Source organism: Paroedura picta, chromosome 2 (assembly GCF_049243985.1).
Source record: "Paroedura picta isolate Pp20150507F chromosome 2, Ppicta_v3.0, whole genome shotgun sequence".
Taxonomy (NCBI): Eukaryota; Metazoa; Chordata; class Lepidosauria; order Squamata; family Gekkonidae; genus Paroedura; species Paroedura picta.
Genome location: NC_135370.1, coordinates 76,455,894 through 76,479,749, shown reverse-complemented (window position 1 = coordinate 76,479,749; position 23,856 = coordinate 76,455,894). Strand labels below are relative to the sequence as shown.

General features: G+C 40.3%; 3 protein-coding genes across 3 annotated transcripts; all 3 read left to right on the top strand.

Annotated features, from left to right (window-relative positions):
• Positions 1–389: 389 nt before the first annotated feature.
• Positions 390–1,352, top strand: LOC143828884 (olfactory receptor 5AR1-like). The gene has a single exon (XM_077319046.1). The coding sequence runs from the start codon at positions 390–392 to the stop codon at positions 1,350–1,352; it is 963 nt and encodes a 320-aa protein (XP_077175161.1).
• Positions 1,353–9,316: 7,964 nt separating this feature from the next.
• LOC143828883 (olfactory receptor 5AR1-like) lies at positions 9,317–12,661 on the top strand. The gene is made up of 2 exons (XM_077319045.1): positions 9,317–10,264; positions 12,488–12,661. Exons 1-2 carry the CDS (start codon positions 9,317–9,319, stop codon positions 12,659–12,661), a joined length of 1,122 nt encoding a protein of 373 aa, XP_077175160.1.
• Positions 12,662–17,339: 4,678 nt separating this feature from the next.
• On the top strand, positions 17,340–18,299 carry LOC143828695 (olfactory receptor 5AR1-like). Its single transcript, XM_077318938.1, has one exon. It carries the CDS (start codon positions 17,340–17,342, stop codon positions 18,297–18,299), a length of 960 nt encoding a protein of 319 aa, XP_077175053.1.
• Positions 18,300–23,856: the final 5,557 nt, after the last annotated feature.

The window sequence follows — 23,856 nt, the reverse complement described above, 5'->3', positions numbered from 1 at the left end:
AGTGTTTGATTATTTGTTCCAAAATTTTGCCAGCTACAGATGTCAAGCTGATGGGTCGATAATTACCCGGATCCTCCTTTTTCCCTTTCTTGAAGATGGCGACAAAATTTGCCCACCTCCAATCGCCTGGCACCTCATTACATGTTGTACTATGATCTCCCCATAATTTGTATTTTTGCATTATGTTTTTGATTTCAGATAAACCACTGGATGAAAGTAGCACAGTAATGTTTGTGTTATGAATAATTATAATTTTCCATTATATTTCTCAGATAAATGTAACTAACAATACATTCTAAAGAAAATAATTTTTCATTCCTATGTTCTCAGGAAAACTTCAGAATGAAATTTCCCAGGCAACTAATACCACTTTGACATTGTGAATAATAATGAACCAAGGAAACCACTCTTCTGTAAATGAATTTATTCTTCTGGGACTCACAGATAATCCCAAAATGCATCTCCCTCTTTTTGTGTTGTTCGTGTTGGTTTATGTCATTACTGTAATAGGTAATGCTGGAATGATCTTGTTAATCTACATTGACCTGCAGCTCCACAATCCCATGTATTTTTTCCTGGGTAATTTGTCTTTTGTTGACCTCTGCTACTCTACAGTCACCACCCCCAAAATGCTGGCTGGCTTCTTCACCAACAGTAAAAGGATATCGTACTATGCTTGTGCTTTACAGCTCTATTTATTTGCCTTCTTTGCAGATGTGGAATGTGCATTGTTGGCTGTGATGGCCTATGACCGATATGTGGCTATTTGTAATCCACTGCTCTATACAGTCGTTATGTCAAAGAAGGTCTGCAAAAAGCTGATGGCCGTAGCATATATGATAGGCACAGTGGATTCAATTGCATACACCTGCTCTGTGTTCCACCTTTCCTTCTGCAGTTCCAATGTCATCAATCATTTCTTCTGTGATGCACCTCCTCTCTTTGAGCTCTCGTGCTCTGACACCCATGTCAGTGAAATTGTGCTGTTTATTTTTGATGGCTATGTTGAAGCAGGTAACCTTGGAATTATTCTTTTTTCCTATATCTACATCCTGACCAAAATTATGAGAATGCGTTCAGCTGAAGGCAGACAGAAAGCCTTTTCCACTTGTATCTCTCACCTGACAATAGTTGGGATGTTCCATGGGACAGCACTCTTCATGTATCTTCAACCCAGTTCTAATCACTCAATGGAACAGGACAAATGGATATCCGTATTCTATGCTGTACTCATTCCCATGCTGAACCCTCTGATCTACAGTCTCAGAAATAAAGATGTAAAACAAGCTCTGACAAAAGCACTTTATAAGATAGGGCTTCTGAAAAGGAGTTTTATTACAGTAAGTCACTAGATTTGTCCACAAGGACACAGTTCATTAAAAAAGACAAGCATGAAGTCCAACAGAGTTGGCCACAATGATTAAAAACGAAGCTAAACACTCGAATGGTGGGCATATCCTGACTGCTATGATTTGAGCATATTCCGTAATGTCCACAGCATAAGCTTCAACAGAGAGATGCTCTATAGTTGATGTGTAGATGTTTCTTTTCAAATATCTCAGTGGAGAGGGTTGCATAGCTGTAGAAGTTCTGAAGACTACATTTTGGTTTTGTTGATCTGTTGTTTGTATTGATTATTATTTTTTGTATTTACTGGTCTTGTAAAATTTGGCATGACTATTTTGTTTTATTTATATGCATCCATATCAAAAGTAACAAGTCTTTCACAGTAATATTACATAATCTGTTACTTTAGATCTATAACTTACACTTTTCTACTTGAATAGAGTGATATTCCAAATATATGCAAACTGTCTTCTTTAACCATTGGAATATTACAGCAAAGATCAACTTTCCTTTTACACATCTAATCTATATAATCCCAAATATCACTTCGTATAAACTTTAATTTTATTTTAAAAATAAATAAAATTCAGTAAATGTTCCAAGCAATTATTCACTAGTCAAGGACCATACCAATAAGCTGACTGACTGACAGTAGGTACACAGAAAAAAATCCCCAGTTATCAGTATTTTTTACTCTGTATATTCCAACAAACTGGTAATCCCCAAAGAAATCCATCTGGCCTTGACCAGAGCCAGAGCCTTCTCCTCCACAGCCCCAACTTGGTGGACTGAGCTCCCTGAAGAGATCGATGCCCTCCCAGAACTCAGACAGTCCCACAGGGGCTTAAAATGGAGCTCTTCCCTCAGGCTTTTGGATAAAACTGACAATGAGGACCCAGATCTCACCCTACCATGAGGCAACTGCAACACCAACAACTAAATGTCTCCATCTGTTAGACTGTTCTCTGTTATTTATTTGTAGTATCAATTATATCTCCTCTTTCAATTGATTACAAAGTTGCAAATGTTCCAGGGTATTTTTTATAGTTCTATGTTCCATGTACACCACCCTGAGACAACAAGTGAGGGGTGCTATAAAAATCAAACAAAAAATAAACAAAAAAGGGACAGCCAGATATTTATAGAGAAATACATCAATCCTAATATAGTAACTGGAGTAGAATAACACTGGAAATACATTGTCAGATAATTTGATTCTCACAATGCCTCGTATAAATGCATTCCCTTAGGAATAAGTATCTCTAGATCCCAGAACAAGGAGGCAACAAAGGTTATCTAAAAAAAAATTCTTTTCCATCTTTCTTCGTTTCTATCTCTCTTTTTATAAACATATGGAAATGAAAAGATTATTAATATATAACAGCAAAAATGCACCTAGCCAAGTTAAAGGCTCTTCTGTGGCTGTTTCTTTCCAGCAGGAGAAAGAATATATGTCTTTTGATGGATGATAACCTAAACATGAAAGAATCAGGGAGATCCACATGCCATTCAGTTTCCTGGATTCTCTGTTTTATCTAATTTCTAGCTGAGTCCATGCCTATCGAGAGTAAGGCATGAGAGGGAAAGTCTAGCTATTCATTCTTATGTCTGTCCACAAGTAACCATCTAGATTGGAAGCTGCACATTAGAAATAAAGGCAATAGGCCTCCAGGGTTGAAAAACAGTTTAAGCCAAAGCTGGAGAGAAGGAAATGTGACCCTTGCCTCAACTTTTAGTATTCCAGTCTTCAGCCAAACCAAAGAGTTTGAGACACATCTGGGGACGTGTAAAACTGCTCTCGGGAACTTTGCTTGTACTCATTTGAATGGAGTAAAGCGGGTGGCTGGAGGACCTAGGAATGTAGCATGAAGCAGTTGTGCTAAAGGCTTGCTATGAGCTATGCCGTGCAAGGCGACCCAAGACTGACATGTCATAGCAGAGAGCTCTGACAAAAGGTGATCCACTGGAGAAGGAAATGGCAAACCACTCCAGTATCTTTGCCATGAAAACTCTATGGACAGTTCCAATAGGCATAATGATATGACGCCGGAAGATGAGCCCCTCAGGTCGGAAGGTGTCCAATATGCTACTGGGGATGAACAGACGGCTAGTACGAGTAGCGCCAGAATGAATGAAGTGACTGGGCCAAAGCCGAAAGGACGCTCAGTTGTGGAAGTAACTGGTGGCGAAAAGACAGTCCGATGCTGTAAAGATTTTTATTCCATAGGAACCTGGAACGTCAGATCCATGAATCAAGGGAAGCTGGACATAATCAAACAAGAGATGAGAAGACTGAACATAGACATTTTAGGAATCAGTGAACTTAAATGGACAGGAATGGGTGCATTTAATTCAGACGACCATCAGGTATACTACTGTGGGCAAGAATCTCTCAGAAGAAATGGAGTAGCCTTCATAATCAATAAAAGAGTAGGAAGAGCAGTATTGGGATACAATCCCCAAAATAACAGAATGATCTCAGTTCGAATCCAAGGCAAACCATTCAACATCACAGTAATCCAAGTCTATGCCCCAACCACTGCTGCTAAAGAAGATGAAGTTGACCAGTTCAATGAAGCCCTACAACACCTTCTAGAAGCAACACCAAAAAATGATGTGCCTATCATTATGGGGGATTGGAATGCTAAAGTAGGAAGCCAAAAGATTACCGGGATAAGAGGCAAGTTTGGCCTGTTATGAAGCATGGCACAGGCTGGTAGAATTTTGTCAAGAAAATACAATGGTCATAGCAAACACTCTTTTCCAACAACCCAAGAGACGATTCTACACATGGACACCACCAGACGGTCAACACAGAAATCAGATTGACTATGTGTTCTTCAGCCAAAGATGGAGACGTTCTATACAGTCAGTAAAAACAAGACCAGGAGCTGATTGTGGTTCAGATCTTCAGCTTCTTGTTGCAAAATTTAGGCTTAAATTGAAGAAAGTAGGGAAAAGCACTAGGCCACTCAGTAATGAACTAAATCATATCCCTGACGAATATACAGTAGAGGTGAAAAATAGATTTAAGGAATTAGATCTGACAGACAGAGTGCCTGAAGAACTATGGACAGAGGTTCGCAACATTGTACAAGAGGTACCAACTAACACCATCCCAAAGAAAAAGAAATACAAGAAAGCAAAATGGCTGTTTGAGGAAGCTTTACAAATAGCTGAGGAGAGAAGAGAAGTGAAAGGCAAAGGAGAAAGAGAAAGATACACCCAACTGAATGCTGAATTCCAGAGAATAGCTAGAAGAGATAAGAATGTCTTAAATGAACAGTGCAAACAAATAGAAGAAAACAATAGAATAGGGAGGACCAGAGATCTCTTCAACAGAACTGGAGATATGAAGAGAACATTTCATGCAAAGATGGGTATGATAAAGGACCAAAATGGTAGGGACCTAACAGAAGCAGAAGAGATTTTTAAAAGTTGACAAAAGTATACAGAAGAACTATACAGGAGCAAGCTTAACATCCCTGATAACCACGAGAGGGTAGTCACTGACCTGGAGCCAGACATCCTGGAATGTGAAGTCAAATGGGCCTTAGAAAGTCTGAGCAACAATAAAGCTAGTGGAGGTGACAGCATTCCAGTTGAACTATTCAAAATCTTAAAAGATGATGCAATAAAGGTGCTATACTCAATATGCCAGCAAATTTGGAAAATTCAGCAGTGGCCACAGGATTGGAAAAGGTCAGTTTACATTCCAATCCCAAAGAAGGGCAATGCCAAAGAATGTTCAAACTACCGCACAATTGCACTCATTTCTCATGCTAGCAAAGCTATACTCAAAATCCTACAAGCTAGGCTTCAGCAATATGTGGACCGAGAACTTCTAGAAGTACAGGCAGGATTTCAAAGAGGGAGAGGAAGTAGAGATCAAATTGCTAACCTATGCTGGATCATAGAGAAAGCTAGGAAGTTCCAGAAGAACAGCTACCTCTACTTCATTGACTATGCTAAAGCCTTTGATTGTGTGAAACACAACAAATTGTGGCAAGTATACTGTCACCTTGCCTATTTAACTTGTATGTGAAGCACATCATGAGAAAGGCGGGGTTAGAGGAGTCACAAATTGCGATCAAGATTGCAGGAAGAGCTCGGTGGCTAAAGATGTCATCCTGAGGGGATTGCAGTGCAATCACTGGAGCCTGACAGGAGCCAATTGTGGAAGCAATTGGCAGAAAAGAGGTACGCAAACCCCACCTCACTTTTTCTACCCAGGAAGTCCTAGTGAACTCTTGGGGCCGTCTCCAATCCTTTAGGGAGTTTATGTCCCTGGATTACAGGCTGTCAGCGTTTCAGGTCAAGAGGACGACTGCCATATTCTATCTTGGACTAGTTTTCTTTCTTTCTCTCTCAAAAGAAACTGCTTTAACCCTCCTCTATGATTTATTTACTGCAAGTGAATGTTGCAAGTGACTGAGTGGAGGACAGCATCTGGCAGCCTCAACGAAAGCCATTAATCAATGATTCAACGCTTCAATAAATTACAGCAAGTATTCTCTCTCTCTCCGAGGCTCTTTTCACCTCTCTCTTTCCCTCCCCCTCGTTCTGCCTGAGCATCCACCTCGATACTGGGCAGGCTAATTTTCTTAAGTAGAAGAAGAGGACTTAGATTAATTAGCAATAGCTTTTATTGCAATTGTTTTGGTTTCCGGAGATAAGAACTGTGACTGGGAAGATCCCACGAGAACTCTGCTCCAGTACGAGACTATTGGCTTCACTGACTTCAAAACGTCATCTACTAGTGCCAGGAAATCTTGATGTGCGACCAGCTCTTAAAGGACACCTTATTTGGCTATACTGAATTCAACTTGCTGAAAGTGCTTTAGTTCTGAATTGCTCTGTTTTTAATTTCCGTGCTGTTTTTTGGTCTTCTGTTATTTCTTTTTTTTGTTTGTTTTTGTTTTCATCCTGCATTGAAGAATGTCGGAGAAATAAACAAACTTTCGCCTTTACCTAGGACGATATAGGACCTCTACTGGAAATTTGCAAAATTGTCTGAGATTGGTTGCTGACTTATAAGCCTAAAACATGTCTATGTTAAAAAGAATGTCCCATTTAATAGAGAAACAACCCCAAGATTTTAAAGCATTTGCAGAAGTTTTGCTTAAGAATATTTTCAAGGAGATCCAAGATGGCAAGGAAGAAGTTTCTAACAGGAATGATAGATCAATAACAGTGGTTGATGACAGCACTTATCAAGATGGGAAATCATCAGCAGAAGAGAAATCTGAAATTTTGGAGATGGAAAAGGGGATGTCGAAGCCTCGCAGCCCAAATGAGGTCACCCTTCTTTAAAAGGCATACAGCCATTTCAAAGTAACAATACACAAGAATCAACCAAAAGATATATGGATCTGTTTTGAAAAAAATTGTATTGATATCGGAGTCCAGGAGGTGCAATTGCCTCAAGATTCATCAATGAATATTCTGCGGAAAAGAGTACAACTGCATTTTCTACGGCAAAGTCTAACTGAACAGAATATAAGTCTATGGGAACAACAAGATGCAGCAAGCCTTGATATAAAACCCCCTTAAGAAGACTGGGGAAGGGAAAGGAGAAGCAATGTTTGAAATCTTTTCTTTATTCTTCTTCTGTACACTTTTAAGGCAATATAATTGTAAGTGCTGGAAATGTCATGATAAAGTAGGGTTTCCCCCCCCCTTTTTTTTTCCTCTTTATTAGTGTATTGTTATAGGGCCAAAGTTCATACTGTTCTACAAGAAATGTTCAATGTTAAGCATTTAATTCAAATCTGAAAATATGGTGTTGAATATCTGTCAGGAAGGCTCTTAGACTGTGTCAAGTATAAAATGTTTTATAGGTGGTATGTGACACCAAAAGTGACTGTTTGGAAATTTGGTAACTAAGTAGGCCTCTTTTCCTAAATGTGGTGGAAATGTGAAAAAGCTATACGTTTTGTGTAAAAGTTAATACCATTGTGTAGTTAACGTGGGGTCTTAGATTTCCTATGTAAGCTGAATCTCTATTATTAAATATATCTTCGCAGCGCCTCCCCGCCTAAACTCAAAGCTTAACTAAAAGGAGGCACTTAATGGAGGGGGTGTAAGTGTAACAACTGAAAACTATATTTCACTGTTCTTTGTATTAACAACTTATACTGTCTCATTTCTATATTTCTATCTTTATGAAAATAAAAAATATATATTAAAAAAAAAGATTGCAGGAAGAAATATCAACAACCTCAGATATGCAGATGATGACACTCTAATGGCAGAAAGTGAATAGGAACTAAAGAGCCTGGTGATGCGGGTGAAGGAGGAGAGTGCAAAAGTTGGCTTGAAACTCAACATCAAGAAAACAAAGATCATGGCATCCGGCCCTCTCAATTCCTTGCCAAATAGATAGGGAAGAAATGGAGATAATGACAGATTTTATTTTCCCGGGCTCCAAGATCACTGCAGATGGGGACTGCAGCAAAGAAATTAAAAGACGCTTGCTCATGGGGAGGAAAGCTATGCCAAATCTAGACAGTATCCTAAAAAGCAGAGACATCACCCTGCCAACAAAAGTGCATTTAGTCAAGGCTATGGTATTCCCAGTTGCAATGTATGGCTGTGAAAGTTGGACCATAAGGAAGGCCGAGCATCAAAGAATTGAGGCTTTTGAACTCTGGGGCTGGAGAAGATTCTTGCAAGTCCCTTGACTGCAAGGCAAACAAACTGGTCAGTCCTAGAGGAGATCAGCCCTGACTGCTCCTTAGAAGGCCAGATCCTGAAGATCAAACTCAAATACTTTGGCTACTTCATGAGAAAGAAGGACTCCCTGGAGAAGAGCCTAATGCTGGGAGCGATTGAGGGAAAAATAAGAAGGGGACGACAGAGAATGAGGTGGCTGGATGGAGTCACTGTAGCAGTAAGTGCAAACTTAAATGGACTCCGGGGAATGGTAGAGGACAGGAATGCCTGGAGGATCATTGTCAATGGGGTCACGATGAGTCGGTCACGACGTTGCACCTAACAACAACAAACGCTTTGTTTTGAAATTCAGAGAAAGGGCTCCATTTAAAATCCCATGAAAATAACAATGGAAAATGCATACAACAAAGTTGAGATTTAATTGCATGCTGGGTGGTACTCCTGAGACTCATATCCTTGAGAGACTATTACCAATGGCTATAAATTGTATGAATAACCTCTTCACGGCAGACTAAAAGCTTGTGAATTCAGGGAACAAAGGTTAATACACCAAAGGTATGCTAGGTGAGTTTTTATTTTGATTCTCACAATGCCTCGTATAAATGCATTCCCTTAGGAATAAGTATCTCTAGATCCCAGAACAAGGAGGCAACAAAGGTTATCTAAAAAAAAATTATTTTCCATCTTTCTTCTTTTCTATCTTTTTATAAACATATGGAAATGAAAAGATTATTAATATATAACAACAAAAATGTATGAGAAAAATTTATACTAAAATCAGTAATATCAAGATTGACTTTTGGCCAGTTATATAGTGCCTGGTTAGATCAGTCATCCAGAATCTATTTGGCACCATTAAAACGAACAGCGTCATTCAAGTCTATGGGGATTTAACCCTTTCCGTCCTTCCTGGGCTTGTGGGAGGGGTTTGAGGTAGAGGCACAAAACATGCAGCATAACTGCAGTAGCCTCTCCTCAAAAGACCCTCCAAGTTGCAAAAAGATTGGACCAGATACAAAGATGATTCTTCTTCCACCATAACATGCCGAGGGAGAATCCAGGCTGAAGAATTTCCTGTTTTGTCCCCAGTGGACTCCATAGCTACCTAATATTCCTCACTAGTATGAATCCTCAAATACTGAGTTTGATAATTATAATTTTTCTCAGATAAATATAACAAAGAATACATTCTAAAGAAAATAATATATAATTCCTATGTTTTCAGGAAAACTTCAGAATGAAATTTCACAGGCAACTAATACCACTTTGAACCCAGTTTACATCATGAATAATAATGAATCAAGGAAACTCTTCTGTAAAAGATTTTATTCTTCTGGGACTCACAGATAATCCCAAAATGCATTTCCCTCTTTTTGTGTTGTTCATGTTGGTTTATGTCATTACTGTAATAGGCAATGCTGGAATGATCTTGTTAATCTACATTGACCTGCAGCTCCACAATCCCATGTATTTTTTCCTGGGTAATTTGTCTTTTGTTGACCTCTGCTACTCTACAGTCACTACCCCCCAAATGCTGGCTGGCTTCTTCACCAACAGTAAAAGGATATCTTACAATGCTTGTGCTTTACAGCTCTATTTATTTGGATTCTTTGGAGATGTGGAGTGTGTATTGTTGGCTGTGATGGCCTATGACCGATATGTGGCTATTTGTAATCCCCTGCTCTATACAGTCATTATGTCAAAGAAAGTCTGCAAAAGACTGATGGCCGTAGCATATATTATAGGCACAGTGGATTCAATTGCATACACCTGCTCTGTGTTCCACCTTTCCTTCTGCAGTTCCAATGTCATCAATCATTTCTTCTGTGACGCACCTCCTCTATTTGAGCTCTCGTGCTCTGACACCCATTTCAGTGAAATTGTGCTGTTTATTTTTGGTGTCTTTGTTGAAGCAGGTAACCTTGGAGTTATTCTTTTTTCCTATATTTACATCCTGACCAAAATTATGAGAATGCGTTCAGCTGAAGGCAGACACAAAGCCTTTTCCACCTGTACCTCCCATCTGACATTGGTTGGGATGTTCCATGGGACACTACTCTTCATGTATCTTCAACCCAGTTCTAATCACTCAATGGAACAGGACAAATGGTTATCCATATTCTATGCTGTACTAATTCCCATGCTGAACCCACTGATCTACAGTCTCAGAAATAAAGATGTAAAACAAGCCATGACAAAAGCACTTTATAAGATAGGGCTTCTGAAAAGGAGTGTTATTACAGTAAGTCACTAGATTTGTCCACAAGGACACAGTTCATTAAAAAAAGACAAGCATGAAGTCCAACAGAGTTGGCCACAATGAATGAAAACGCAGCTAAACTCTCTAATGGTGGGCATATCCTGACCACTATGAATTGAGCGTATTTTGTCATGTCCACAGCATAAGCTTCAACAGAGAGATGTTCTATAGTTGATGTGCAGGTGTTTCTTTTCAAATATCACAGTGGAGAGGGTTGCAGAGCTGTAGAGGTTCTGAAGACTACATTTTGGTTTTGTTGATATGTTGTTTGTATTGATTGTTATAATTTGTTTTGTTTTTACTGGACTTATAAGATCGGCATGACTTTTCTGTTTTCTTTATATGCATCCATATCAAAAGTAACAAGTCATTCACAGTAATATTATATAATCTCTAACTTTAGATCTATAACTTATACTTGTCTACTTGAATACAGTGATATCTCCCAAATATATGCACACTGTCTTCTTTAACTATTGGAATATTATAGCAAAGATCAACTTGCTTTTTACACATCTAAGCTATACAATGCCAATACCACCCTGAGACAACAAGTGAGGGGTGGTATAAAAATCAAACAAAAGATAAACAAAAATAAAAGAGGCAGCCAGATATTTATAGAGAAATACATCAATCCTAATATAGTAACTGAAGTAGAATACCACTGGAGATACATTGTCAGATAATGTGATTCTCACAATGCCTCGTATAAATGCATTCCCATAGGAATAGGTATCTCTAGATCCCAGAACAAGGAGGCAACAAAGGTTATCTAAAATGAAAAGATTATTAATATGTAAGAATAAAGTTTATGAGAAACATTAATACTAAAATCAGAAATGTCAAGGATGACTTTTGGGCAGTTATATAGTGCTTGGTTGGATTAAGTTATCCCGATTTCAATTCTCATAACATAACCCTGCTGGCTCCATGAACTCTAAATATTTTCAGACAGAATTTTGCTTCAGGAGATTTCAGGAGATTCATTAAAGAGTAAGTTATTAACTCTAAATGTGTTGTTTAATAAAGTTTGCCCTGGGTTTTGCTTCACCAAAGCATGGATAAATTTAGCTCAGGACTCAGCATAAAAAGGGCAGCTTAGAAAGACATACTTGAGATCTGGGAACCAGTTTGGTGTAGTGGTTAGGAGTGCAAACTTCTAATCTGGCATGCTGGCTTCGATTCTGCACTCCCCCACATGCAGCCAGCTCGGTGGTCTTGGGCTCGCCACGGCACTGATAAAACTGTTCTGACCAAGCAGTGATATCCAGGCTCTCTCAGCCTCACCCAACCTCACAGGATGTCTGTTGTGGGGAGAGGAAAGGGAAGGTTTCATACCACACCTGGAGTACTGTGTGCAGTTCTGGAGGCCTCACTTCAAGAAGGACGTAGATAAAATTGAAAGGGTACAGAGGAGAGTGACAAGGATGATCTGGGGCCAAGGGACCAAGCCCTATGAAGATAGGTTGAGGGACTTGGGAATGTTCAGCCTGGAAAAAAGGAGGTTGAGAGGGGACATGATAGCCCTCTTTAAGTATTTGAAAGGTTGTCACTTGGAGGAGGGCAGGATGCTGTTTCTGCTGGCTCCAGAGGAGAGGACACGCAGTAATGGGTTTAAACTACAAGCGCAACGATATAGGCTAGATATCAGGGGGGCAAATTTCACAGTCAGAGTAGTTCAGCAGTAGTTCAGCAGGGTAGTTCATGCAGCTAGCTGGGTGACCTTGGGCTCGCCACGGCGCTGATGAAACTCTTCTGAACAAGCAGTGATATCAGGGCTCTCTCAGCCTCACCCATCTCACAGGGTGTCTGTTTTGGGGAGAGGAAAAGGAAGGCAGTTGTAAGCTGCTTTGAGACTCCTTCAGGTAGAGAAAAAGTGGCATATAAGAACCAACTCTTCTTCTTCTTGCTCTTGGTGCATACTGGATAATTGTGATCTTAGATGGAGTTGGATGTATGCTGGCGGTGTCTGAATGGAACCCCAGGAATTTGACTGACTGTACTCCCAGCTGGCATTTGTCTTTCTTTATGCAAAAACTGGTAGACTGAAACTGAGCAAGGACAGAACATAGTATTTTGTTCTTTCTCAGATCCCCACAAAATAAGATGTTTTCAAATTAAGGAATGACCCCCAAAGACTGCAGAGGAAGTCCTCCATTAAGTTCTTGGAGAATTCTTTGCACACCCTAAAATGGTGATATCCAGGGATGCAAACCTCTCGAGGCCAAGCAGACTGGTGTGACAGCCTTTCACAATGATAAGAGGCAACTGGTGGATGAAGGACTTGTGCTGAACATTGAAGGTGCCAATTCCAATGACGAGGACCCAGTTTCCTTGGAAGCCAATTGTTACCGAGAAATTTATGAAGATGGAGAATAGGGTATGGATGACTTCTCTAAATTACTGGCTTAGATTATCCTTTTCCCCTCATGGCTTTTCACCTCTAACAACTATGGATGATTACCAATCTTTATGGTTCTTCTCCAGGGAGTCCTTCATTCTCATTAGGTGGCCAAAGTATTTGAGTTTGATCTTCAGGATCTGGCCTTCTAAAGAGCAGTCAGGGCTGATCTCCTCTAGGACTGACCGGTTTGTTCGCCTTGCAGTCCAAGGGACTCGCAAGAGTCTTCTCTAGCATCAGAGTTCAAAAGCCTCAATTCTTTGATGCTCGGCCTTCCTTATGGTCCAACTTTCGCAGCCATACATTGCAACTGGGATGACCATAGCCTTGACTAAATGCACTTTTGTTGGCAGGGTGATGTCTCTGCTTTTTAGGATGCTGTCTAGATTTGCCATAGCTTTCCTGCCCAGGAGCAAGCGTCTTTTAATTTCTTTGCTGCAGTCCCCATCTGCAGTGATCTTGGAGCCCAGGAAAATATAATCTGTCACTATCTCCATTTCTTCCCCATCTATTTACCAGGAATTGAGAGGGCCAGATACCATGATTTTTGTTTTCTTGATGTTGAGTTTCAAGCCAACTTTTGCACTCTCCTCCTTCATCCGCATCAACAGGCTCTTTAGTTCCTCTTCACTTTCTGCCATTAGAGGGTTCTGTTTTTCTCTGTTTATGTTTTGAACCTTTCTTCCTTTCTCGTATTGCAATTTGATAAGGGCTTATCTTAGAGAGGAGGGGTGTAATATATGTGGACCAAGCAATACGCTGGGGCATTATGCAAAACAGGGCTTAAGAAATCTACCCATGGACATTGAGAATTACTTAATCTTATGGACAAATCTGTGGACTCCAATAAGGCTCTTGGTGGACCTTCTGAAAGTGTATATAAGTTGGGGCTTGGCCCCTTATTGTTTCTTTGGTACTGTTGGAGTTGAGAGCTGTTACTCAAAAAAAAGCTGTTTTTGAAAAAAGTAAAGAGTCTGTGTTACCAAACCATCTATTTTATGTAAACAGTCCCCATGTTGAAATGTCATAGGAATAATAGCTGAAAGATTAACAATCAACAACAAAACATATTATTCCCAGAATCGACACAGATACCTTAGGGATCAAGTCCCAGATGGTACTAAGTAGCTCTTAAGATCGTTTCCCACATTTACAAATTTTGAAAACAGGGAGAGAAAGCACTCACTAGATACCAGGTAAACTTGCTAATTCAGAAAATGAAGACTAGCACATGGGTGGGTACTTGATACTGGACTTGCATGTTTTCTTGTTGTAAATAAGTTATTGGCAGTGACTTCACGATGATTTCCATGTGGTACAATATTAATGATCATATTAAGGTCATGGACAAAAGGGATTAAGATTTGCATAATTCAGGATGGAAAAGTGATTAACCTTTCTAAAACCTATTTTGGTTAAAAGTAACCATCATAGGAAGTATGTATAAATGTATGAATAGTTCGATCTAATTGCAAAAAAATTACTGGAACAAAATTGATCCAACAAGTCCATTATTATCCAGTTTTTCTAATTACTGCAAGCTCATCCTAATCATAGGAAATCCTGTGGCATGCAATAGGTACTAGAAACAAGACCCCTCCACCCAGGTCTACCTAGGCACAACCCATAGGTGCTCAGAGCCAGGTCCCTATTTTCCTCTGTGAAATGCTTAAAGGTTTAGCATCCCTTTTCTTAATCTAGCTATTTAATCACCCACCTGTGCACATGCAGGAGAATAAAAGTACAAGAACTAAGAGGTAGCAGGATAGCTTGAAGAAAGGATGGCAGACCAGGAGCAATCACAGCAGGATCTAGGAAAATGCAAAAGGTCAAGTTTCATATTGATGTCAATTCCAGTCACTGCTTTTGTTTCCAATATTTTTCTGTTACTTTCCTCATGAATCACTACCAATCAACAGGATTCTTTCCCAGACTGATGCAGCAAACCTACTTTGGGCATTCCAGCAGAGGGGAATATAGTTTGGGTTTGAAACGGACAGGGAAAATTGCAAATGATATTTACATTTACATTTCAAATTAAAAAAGAGTTACTGTACATCCTTCTAAATCTATTGAAGGAAATAATCTTGGGAAGCTGTAGCTCTGGGTAAGATTGTACTTTTATTTAGCAGCCTTCTGCCTAATGTAGTTGTACATATTTGTTCGCAATTTTAAGTGATAAGTCTTCTTAAGATCTTCCAGTAGGTGCTTCTTTTGTTAGAAAAAGCATAGAATTGTGAATCTATACAGAGCACAGTCTTAATTCAGATGTAAGAAATGCATTGAAAGTTTGGGCCCCCTGACTGCATAAATGATCTATCAGTTAAGTTATTCTGTTGTGATAGTTATGACCTTTTAAGGAATTCTGTGGAATTTGTCTTGAATTTGTACATCTTTTATGGTTGCCAGGTTGCCTGAAAAACAGCTGTAGGTCAGTTGCTATAGTGTAGACCAATATGAAGAAGTCTATACATTTAGCCATCTTATTAACTCTAATTATTCCAAATCACATAATTATTCTAAATCTGGAGCTAAGATTATCCAAATTATCCCATGAGTAAAGTATATAGTATATGTCTGGAAGGAGAAAGTTTCAAAATCAGGTGGTAGAAGAAGAACCCAGGGACATGTACAATCAGGCACATCACTGGAGCTTCAAAGGTACGTTGAGAGTAGACACCAGGAGTAATGTTGATGGACATGACAACAGCTAGATTTGATGGCTGCTTTAGCCAATTCTCTTAATCATTTAATGTAGTCATTTTCACTAACAGCAATATTCAGAATCCACCTCTGGTATTTATTTGTTTGTGACTTTTGCGGTCCATGGAATTCACAGAAGCCTTCTCTAACACCAGAGTTCAAATGAATCAATTCTTCTCTTATCCAGTTTTTTCATCATCCAATTTTCACAGCCATAAGTGGCTATTAGAAATAGAAATATGATAGATCTTACTAATATACACTTGGTAGTCAGGCTTATGTCCTTGCTTTTCCATGTTCAGCTCAAGTTCATCATTGCTGAGCAACCCAGAGCAATTTGACATTTTATTTCCATACTGTAATTGCCACTCCCATCAATCTGTGATCTGAGAAAAATGAATTCTTGAATGTACTCGAAATCTTCACCATCAATTGTTTTTCTGACATGGCCATTATTCTTTTGCAGTGGTCATTATTTTTGTCTTTTTAGTGTTAAAGAAAATGCCAAATTTCTTACCTTCTTCACATTGACCTTTGTAATCAGCTGTTCTAGGCCTTCCTTAGTTTCTGACAGGAGGGTAGTGTCATCAACATACCAAAGATTATTTATATTCCTTCCTCCAATCTTAATTCCAGTGTTTGACTCTTTGAGTTCAATCTCTCTCATAATAATCTCAGCATACAAGTTAAACAAGAAGGGGGAAAGAATGCAAGCTTGGCACAGTCCTTTCTCTATTTTGAACCAGTCAGTGTCACCAAATGGTGTACGGACAATGGCTTCTTGTTTTGTGAAGAGTGACTGCATCAGTTTGATTAAATGCACTGGCACCCCCAAATTTTTCAGGGCTTCCCACACTTTTCTGTGATCCACACAATCAAAAGCTTTCTTGTAGTCAATAAATCAGATGTAGACATCCTTCTGAAATTACCATGACTTTTCCAAAATCCAACCATGGTTTGATATATGATCCTGAGTGCCATGACCCCATCAAAAGCCAGCTTGAACACCTGGTTGTAGCTATGAATTGTTGTATGATTTTGAGCAGGACCTTGCTAGCATAAGAAATGAGGGCTATTATATGGTAACTAGGGGGAAAGCCCATTTTATTTTAAAATAAAATGGGTGCTAGGCCCTCTGCCTGGCGAAGCCTTCGCTGGGCGAAAGCTTCCCGGGGCGTGGCAGTCCCGCGGCTGGAGGCCGGGCACCGCCTCCACAGGCACGGGCTGCAGTGCATAGGCAGGAAAGCAGTAGGGCTGCTGTGTCTGCAACGCGGCGGCCCTACTCCATTCTCGCGTCCCCCTCCCCACCCAAGCCAGCTGCATGGGTGGCGGAAAAGGAGCAAGGCCACCGCGTCTTTGATGGGGTGTCCCTGTTCCTTTCCTGATGGTGAAGGTCCCCGGGCAGGATAAGAGCAGGGCCACCGCATCTTTGACGCGGCATCCCTTCTCCTTTCCCCCGCATGAAGGGGCCTCGGGCGGGAAAGGAACAGGGACACTGCGTCTTCCATGCGGTGGCCCTGTTCCTTTCCTGAGGGTGAGGGTAAGCCGGCTGGAGGACTTACCCATGGGGAAGGCAGCTTCCTCGATGAGGCGACTCCCCAGCCAGCCCAGCCGAGGACGGACCAACCAGCAATTGGCCACTTGGCCCTCGAGTGACACTCAGAGGAGCTTCGTGGCTCCTGATTGGCCCCTCCGAGATTTTATCATGGACTTGGCCCGCCCTCTCTCCTCCCCTTTACCCCATAGCACTTTATTTATACCGCTCTGCAGGAGCGGTTTACAGATTGGAACCATTTTTTGTTGGGGTATAAATAATTGTGGTATAAGTAATTTTAATTTTCCACTATGTTCTCACATAAATATAATTTTTCATTACTACCCTATCAGGAAAATTTCAGAATGAAATTGCACAAGCAACTAATACCTTGAACCCAGCTTGCATCGTGAATAATAATGAACCAAGGAAACCAATCTTCTGTAAATGAATTTATTCTTCTGGGACTCACAGATAATCCCAATATGCAGTTCCCTCTTTTTGTGTTGTTCCTGTTAGTTTATGTCATTACTGTAATAGGAAATGTCGGGATGATCTTGTTAATCTACATTGACCTGCAGCTCCACAATCCCATGTATTTTTTCCTGGGTAATTTGTCTTTTGTTGACCTCTGCTACTCTACAGTCACCACCCCCAAAATGCTGGCTGGCTTCTTCACCAACAGTAAAAGGATATCGTACTATGCTTGTGCTTTACAGCTCTATTTATTTGCCTTCTTTGCAGATGTGGAATGTGCATTGTTGGCTGTGATGGCCTATGACCGATATGTGGCTATTTGTAATCCCCTTCTCTATACAGTCGTTATGTCAAAGAAAGTCTGCAAAAGACTGATGGCCGTAGCATATATGATAGGCACAGTGGATTCAATTGCATACACCTGCTCTACGTTCCACCTTTCCTTCTGCAGTTCCAATGTCATCAATCATTTCTTCTGTGACATACCTCCTCTCTTTGAGCTCTCGTGCTCTGACACTTATGTCAGTGAAATTGTGATGTTTGCTTTTGATGGCTATGTTGAAGCAGGTAGCCTTGGAATTATTCTTGTTTCCTATATTTACATCCTGACCAAAATTATGAGAATGCGTTCAGCTGAAGGCAGACATAAAGCCTTTTCCACCTGTACCTCCCACCTGACAATAGTTGGGATGTTCCATGGGACAGCACTCTTCATGTATCTTCAACCCAGTTCTAATCACTCAATGGAACAGGACAAATGGATATCCGTATTCTATGCTGTACTCATTCCCATGATGAACCCTCTGATCTACAGTCTCAGGAACAAAGATGTAAAACAAGCCCTGACAAAAGCACTTTATAAGATAGGGCTTCTGAAAAGAAATGTTATTGTTTCAAAATAGACAGCTTTCCATGGAAAGAGTGAGAGCGTGTGTGGAAAATATACTATTGATTATTTTAAAAAATGATATTAAACTGTCTGGCAGAACCCTGCTGATCCTTTAAAAATGTAATCAAATAATTCCTGACTTTAAATGCATGATGGTGTTCATGCTTTTTTGAAAATCGGCATGTTTATCATTAGCAAATTTCCCCTACTATATGCAGCTATAGTAAATCACTTGATGCGTCCTTGGGCACACAATTCATAAAAAACAAGTGTCAAGTCCAACAAGGTTGGCCACCACGGGTGAAAATGAATGGGTGAGAACGCAATTAAACTCCCTAATCGTAGGCATATCATAACCATTATGGATTGAGGGTATTCTGTTCAAGTCCACAGCATAAGCTTCAAGATAGAGATGTTCTATAGTTAATGTGCAAGTGTTCCTTTTCAAATATATTGGTGGTGAGGGTTGCATATCCATAGAAATTCAGAGTGTGTTCTCAGTGATGCAAAGTGCTCTATGCTTTTCCTGCCTCCGAAGTGCCTCATTAGTCCTCATGGGAGGGAGCTCTGTGACATATTCATATGCTGTGTATTTTACCCTGTAAGTTGTAGGGCATCTTAGTTGTTAGCCATCTAGAGAAAATAATCCACAGAAAAGATAACCATGTGTATAATGAGATGAGATAGGACCAGAAAATAATAATACAGATTTTTTTTTCATCTGCTTCAAACATTTCTGCTCTGTTTTAAGTTAATGTTTTCTTTAAAAAAAATCATTAATCTCAGTTTATTAATAAATCAGTGCACTGTTGTAAACCTGGAGCTTTTCAAAGTGCTTTGATTCAGGTCAACATTGTCATTAATTTCAATTAGTCCTCTGTACTTCATAATCCATACATTTTGAAGAGTTCTCTTACCAGTAAAGAGTGGGTAAACTGTCAGCCTTCCCAAATAAATTATAGTTCTAAGATGAAACCTTGACAATGAGCCAAAATATTACATATTTATAAAGAGATAAAAAAGAAGAAAAACAAAGAAAATTAGATGGCACTGTGGAGGGATGAACCTTTGTTGTCTCCTTATTCTGTAAGAGGGATTTAGAGATATCTATTCCTATGCGAGTGCGTTTTTATGAGGAGTTTCTAAAGTCCCTCAGTGAGAATCAGAGAAAATTATCTGACAAGCTACTTCCAGTGGTATTTTACTTCAGTTACTACATTAAGATTGACATTACATCTATATCTATATTGATACATTGATACAGATCTATAAATATTTTTGTGCTTACAGTCAGTCAGTTAATTTATTGTTATAGTCCTTGACCACTTAAGAATTGTTTGGAATACTTAATGCATTTTATTTATCTCTATGTAGTTAAAGAGCCTCTTGTGGCGCAGAGTGGTAAGTGGCAGAAATGCTGTCTGAAGCTGTCTGTCCATGAGGTTGGGAGTTCAATCCCAGCAGACAGCATTTCAAGGTTGACTCAGCCTTCCATCCTTCCAAGGTTGGTAAAATGAGTACATTACCGTAAAACGGTAATGACTGGGGAAGGCACTGGCAAGGCCACCCTGTATTGAGTCCGCCATGAAAACGCTGGAGGGAGTCACCCTAAGGGTCAGACATGACTCGGTGCTTGCACAGGGGATACCTTTACCTTTACCTTTAGATATAAAGTAAGGGCCATTCCGCACAAGGACCAATGTTGCCAAATGTTCACAAAATGCAGAAATGCTATATTAAATAGTGGAATTTTGTCATTCCGCATACCTTTATTTTTAGTGAAATATAGAGGTCCCAGTAGCATTTCATTCATTCCCTACAGGTTTCCAGTCTCGCTGGAATCACAACAAAGGAAGCAATTTTTTTCTGCGCTTCTTCCCGCCCCTGGCCGTCAATCAAATGGAACAGCCAATGGGCTGTTGTGTTCATGCTACCGAAAAGCCCCTTTCCCTTGAAGAACTGTTTTTTAAAAAACCAAACATACCCGTTGCAACGAAAATGCATTCAATCATTGCATCGGAAAGACCTTTTTGCTGGCGTAGGAGCTGGCGATTAATTGTTTACACGCTCCTCAAGTAGAAAAAAAGATCCCCCACACACACGGGCACGATTTGTGGCCGAAATTACGGGCAGTGCCAATCAGGGCTGTGAACTTAGGGAGCTTTGTTTTACTTTAAATCACTTCTGTGGAAGGACTTTAGCCAATGAAGCCTCGCTCATTCATTGCTTTCACAGGTCTAAGGGGGAAAAATGCCGATCGCTTCTCCGGAAGTTTGGGGCAAGAGCAGGGGAGGGACTTTCTTTCTAGGGGACGGGGTTATGTAAGCCGCCTCGAGCCTTCGGGGGGAGGCGGGGTATAAATATAATAATAATAACAACAACAACAACAACAACAACAACAACAATGGTGATGATGATGATGATGATGATGATGATGATGATGATGATGATGATGATGATGATGATAATAATAATAATAATAATAATAATAATAATAATAATAATAATAATAATAATAATAATACCGCTACATTGAGAACGCACATGTCTTTCGCTGGTTTCTTGCAGCTTGTGCGCAGAAGTGTAGTGGTTTTTCAGGGGGAATCCACTTTTCCCAAGTCCCTGAAAAGCGCTACAATGAAGCGCTTTTTGCAGGAGTGTTGCAGGAGTGTTGCAGATTGTGTGCGACGTCATGCAGAACGTTGAATTTGTAGCATTTACCAAAGGTAAGACTTCTGCTATATTTAAGTTGTGTGGAATGGCCCTAAGATTCAAATGGGTAGCCATGTTGGTCTGAAGTAGCACAATAGAATCAGAGTCCAGTAGCACCTTTAAGACCAACAAAGGATTATTCAGGGCGTGAGCTTTCGAGTGCAAGCACTTTTTGTCAGACTAAGAACTCCTCTTACATGACCATGGGAATATATAGCAAAAATTAATTCTGTTATATTAGTAAACTGTGTCACACATCCAAATACAGCCAATGATAATTCTTTGCCAAAACAGCCAATCAATCCCCTTGATATTCAGTTGTTATTCACACAAACATGGGAGAAATAAAACTGTCTGTGGAAGTGATCAAAGGCTATCACATCACCATATGTTGCTTGCCCCATCTGTTCCATCCCAGTGGGAAACTTTCTTACTAGGTAATTGCCGGTAACTATTTTATCCCAAGGCCAGGGAGTAAACTCAACATACCATAACATTACCATTACTTTAAAGTCACGTTATCACAGTGAGGAATATGGATACACAATTTGAACAAGGTTAGCATGAATAGTGAGACAAAAAACCTTTGTCCCTATTGAGTCCTGGGTATGTTGTAGTAATGAGTATTGTAATAACTTGCATATCTGCAATCTCCCTTTCTAGCCTGTTCTTGAAGTTCCTTTGCAATACCACAGCTACTTTCAGGTCCGTTATTGAATGTCCTGGAAGGCTGAAGTGCTCCCCTAAAGGTTTTTTGATGTTGTAGTTTTTGATGTCAGACTTGTGTCCATTAATTCTTTGGCGTAGGATTTGAACAGAGGGGCATCGTTGGCACTTGATGGCATATACTAAGTTCGAAGATGAGCCAGTGTATGAACCTTCGATGGTATAGGTGATGTTGTTAAGTCCAGTAATTGTGGCATTGGAGTGTATATGGCTGCAAAGTTGGCACCTGGATTTGTTGCAAACTCTAGTACCAGTATCCATGTTCACATTAGATGCTCCTTTGTTGTGGGTGAGGAGTTGTTTGAGATTGGGGGGCTGTCTGTGTGAAAGAAACCATTTAGTACTATCTTCTGTAGGGCAGGATAGTGCAGAGGGTGGGGACTTGACTCAGGAGAGCTGGCCCAGTTCCTCACACAGGGCTTGGATTGCCACCCTGTCCAGGTAGAAGCAATACAGTTAGATGCTGTCTGACATTTGAAACATGGTGATTCACACAAAATTTCACTGAGTATGATGTTTTCTCTGCTGTCAACGTGCCACCCTAACATATGGCACTGGTAGCATGTTGATTAATCTTAACCCAAACAGAGACAAAAGAGGCAGAAGGGGCACCATGCCAGGACAAGCTGTTCAAGGCCTGTACAGTGAGGAGCCTAGGTTCAATGTGGTCCAAGGCATTTGAGCTCCTATGGCCCATCACTCCTCATGGCCTCTGCCTTCACCTACCCTTTATCCCTATGGACAGTTCCTCAGTCTCCTCTTAATGCAGTCTCCTCCTAATTTCTGGTGGCCATCGTGGGAACAGGGATTCTTTGACTTCTCACATTTCCCCACTTTGTCTCTGCATTCCACTGTGAATGGGTGGCATGACACATGACATCAAGGAGTTATGCAGTGAAAGTGAGAGGTCCTACGGCTCCCCAAACCCCCAGCACCCACTCTGTCACCTGCAGGTGTCTCTCCAAATTGGGACACCATCATAAGGTCATCAATGGGTCACTAGCTCAAACTGCTTTATGTGCAAGTTTCTGAGGGAAGGTCTCTGGTACACACAGGTGGAGAATCCCATTGTTACCCCACTTGGAAGCTAAATTCAACAGAGCTATCAGTTCATCATAAGTTTTTGTAATTGGTGGATCAGGTGCCAGCAGACAATTAACAGTAGAAAACATTTTTGCTCCACAGGCAGTCTATAAAATTGCATGTTTTTGTTCCGACCCTTCAGTCTTATTAGCTTGTATATAGCAAATCTTTCTATATAACAGTTCCAAGACGTGGGTTAACTTACACCATATTCTTCTATATGACCCAGTGCAGCCATTTCAGTACTAATATGAAAGGTAAGAAACAAGATAGTTGGATCTAAACATAACTCAATGATTTCTTGTGGGTTTAATAGCAGGGGACTCCCATATTTGTCACTGTTATTTTGTGTAATGGAGAAAACCACAAAGAGCAATTCCATTTGGCTGAAGGCCTCTTTACGAACAGTAACTGGAGGTCAGATGACTTGGCTATAAAAAATAAGGAGTAAAATACTTAAATAATCTGGTCTAATGCTTCAAGCCAGAGTTGTCCTGACCTGGTTCAGCAGATTCTTAGGAAGCAGGTGTCACAGCCTTGATCTGAGCCTGCTTTCCCTCGGCCCTTCCCCAATGGCAAGCACTCTTGGGCCAACTTTCACCCAGCTGGCACTTTGGCTGGACTATCCCCTTTCCACACCAGTCCTAGTTTTGCTGCTGGCCTTTTTGAGTGAAGCAGCTCTTGGATATTTCAACCTCTATCCCAATCTAGGACACTGGGAAGGACACAGCTAGTCAATGATTCATCAGTGCAAGCAAGGAAGGCATCTCCCAGTCTGGAGTTATATCTGCATAGTAATCATTTGACTTCTAAGACAAATAAATGGATACTAGTAAGTTATGAAGCATACTGAAGACCAGCACAGCAAATATATTTTTCTCCCTTAACAGTCTCACTAAATTTTGAGGTAGAAGAACATTAAGGAACAATAATTACGCAGGGATCCAAATGGGGCTTATCTATATCCTTGTATTTTGGAAAAATCTAGAAGAGTTTGCATTGGTGCACTGGCCACTTTCACTGATGGAAACTATAAATCTATCTATGCA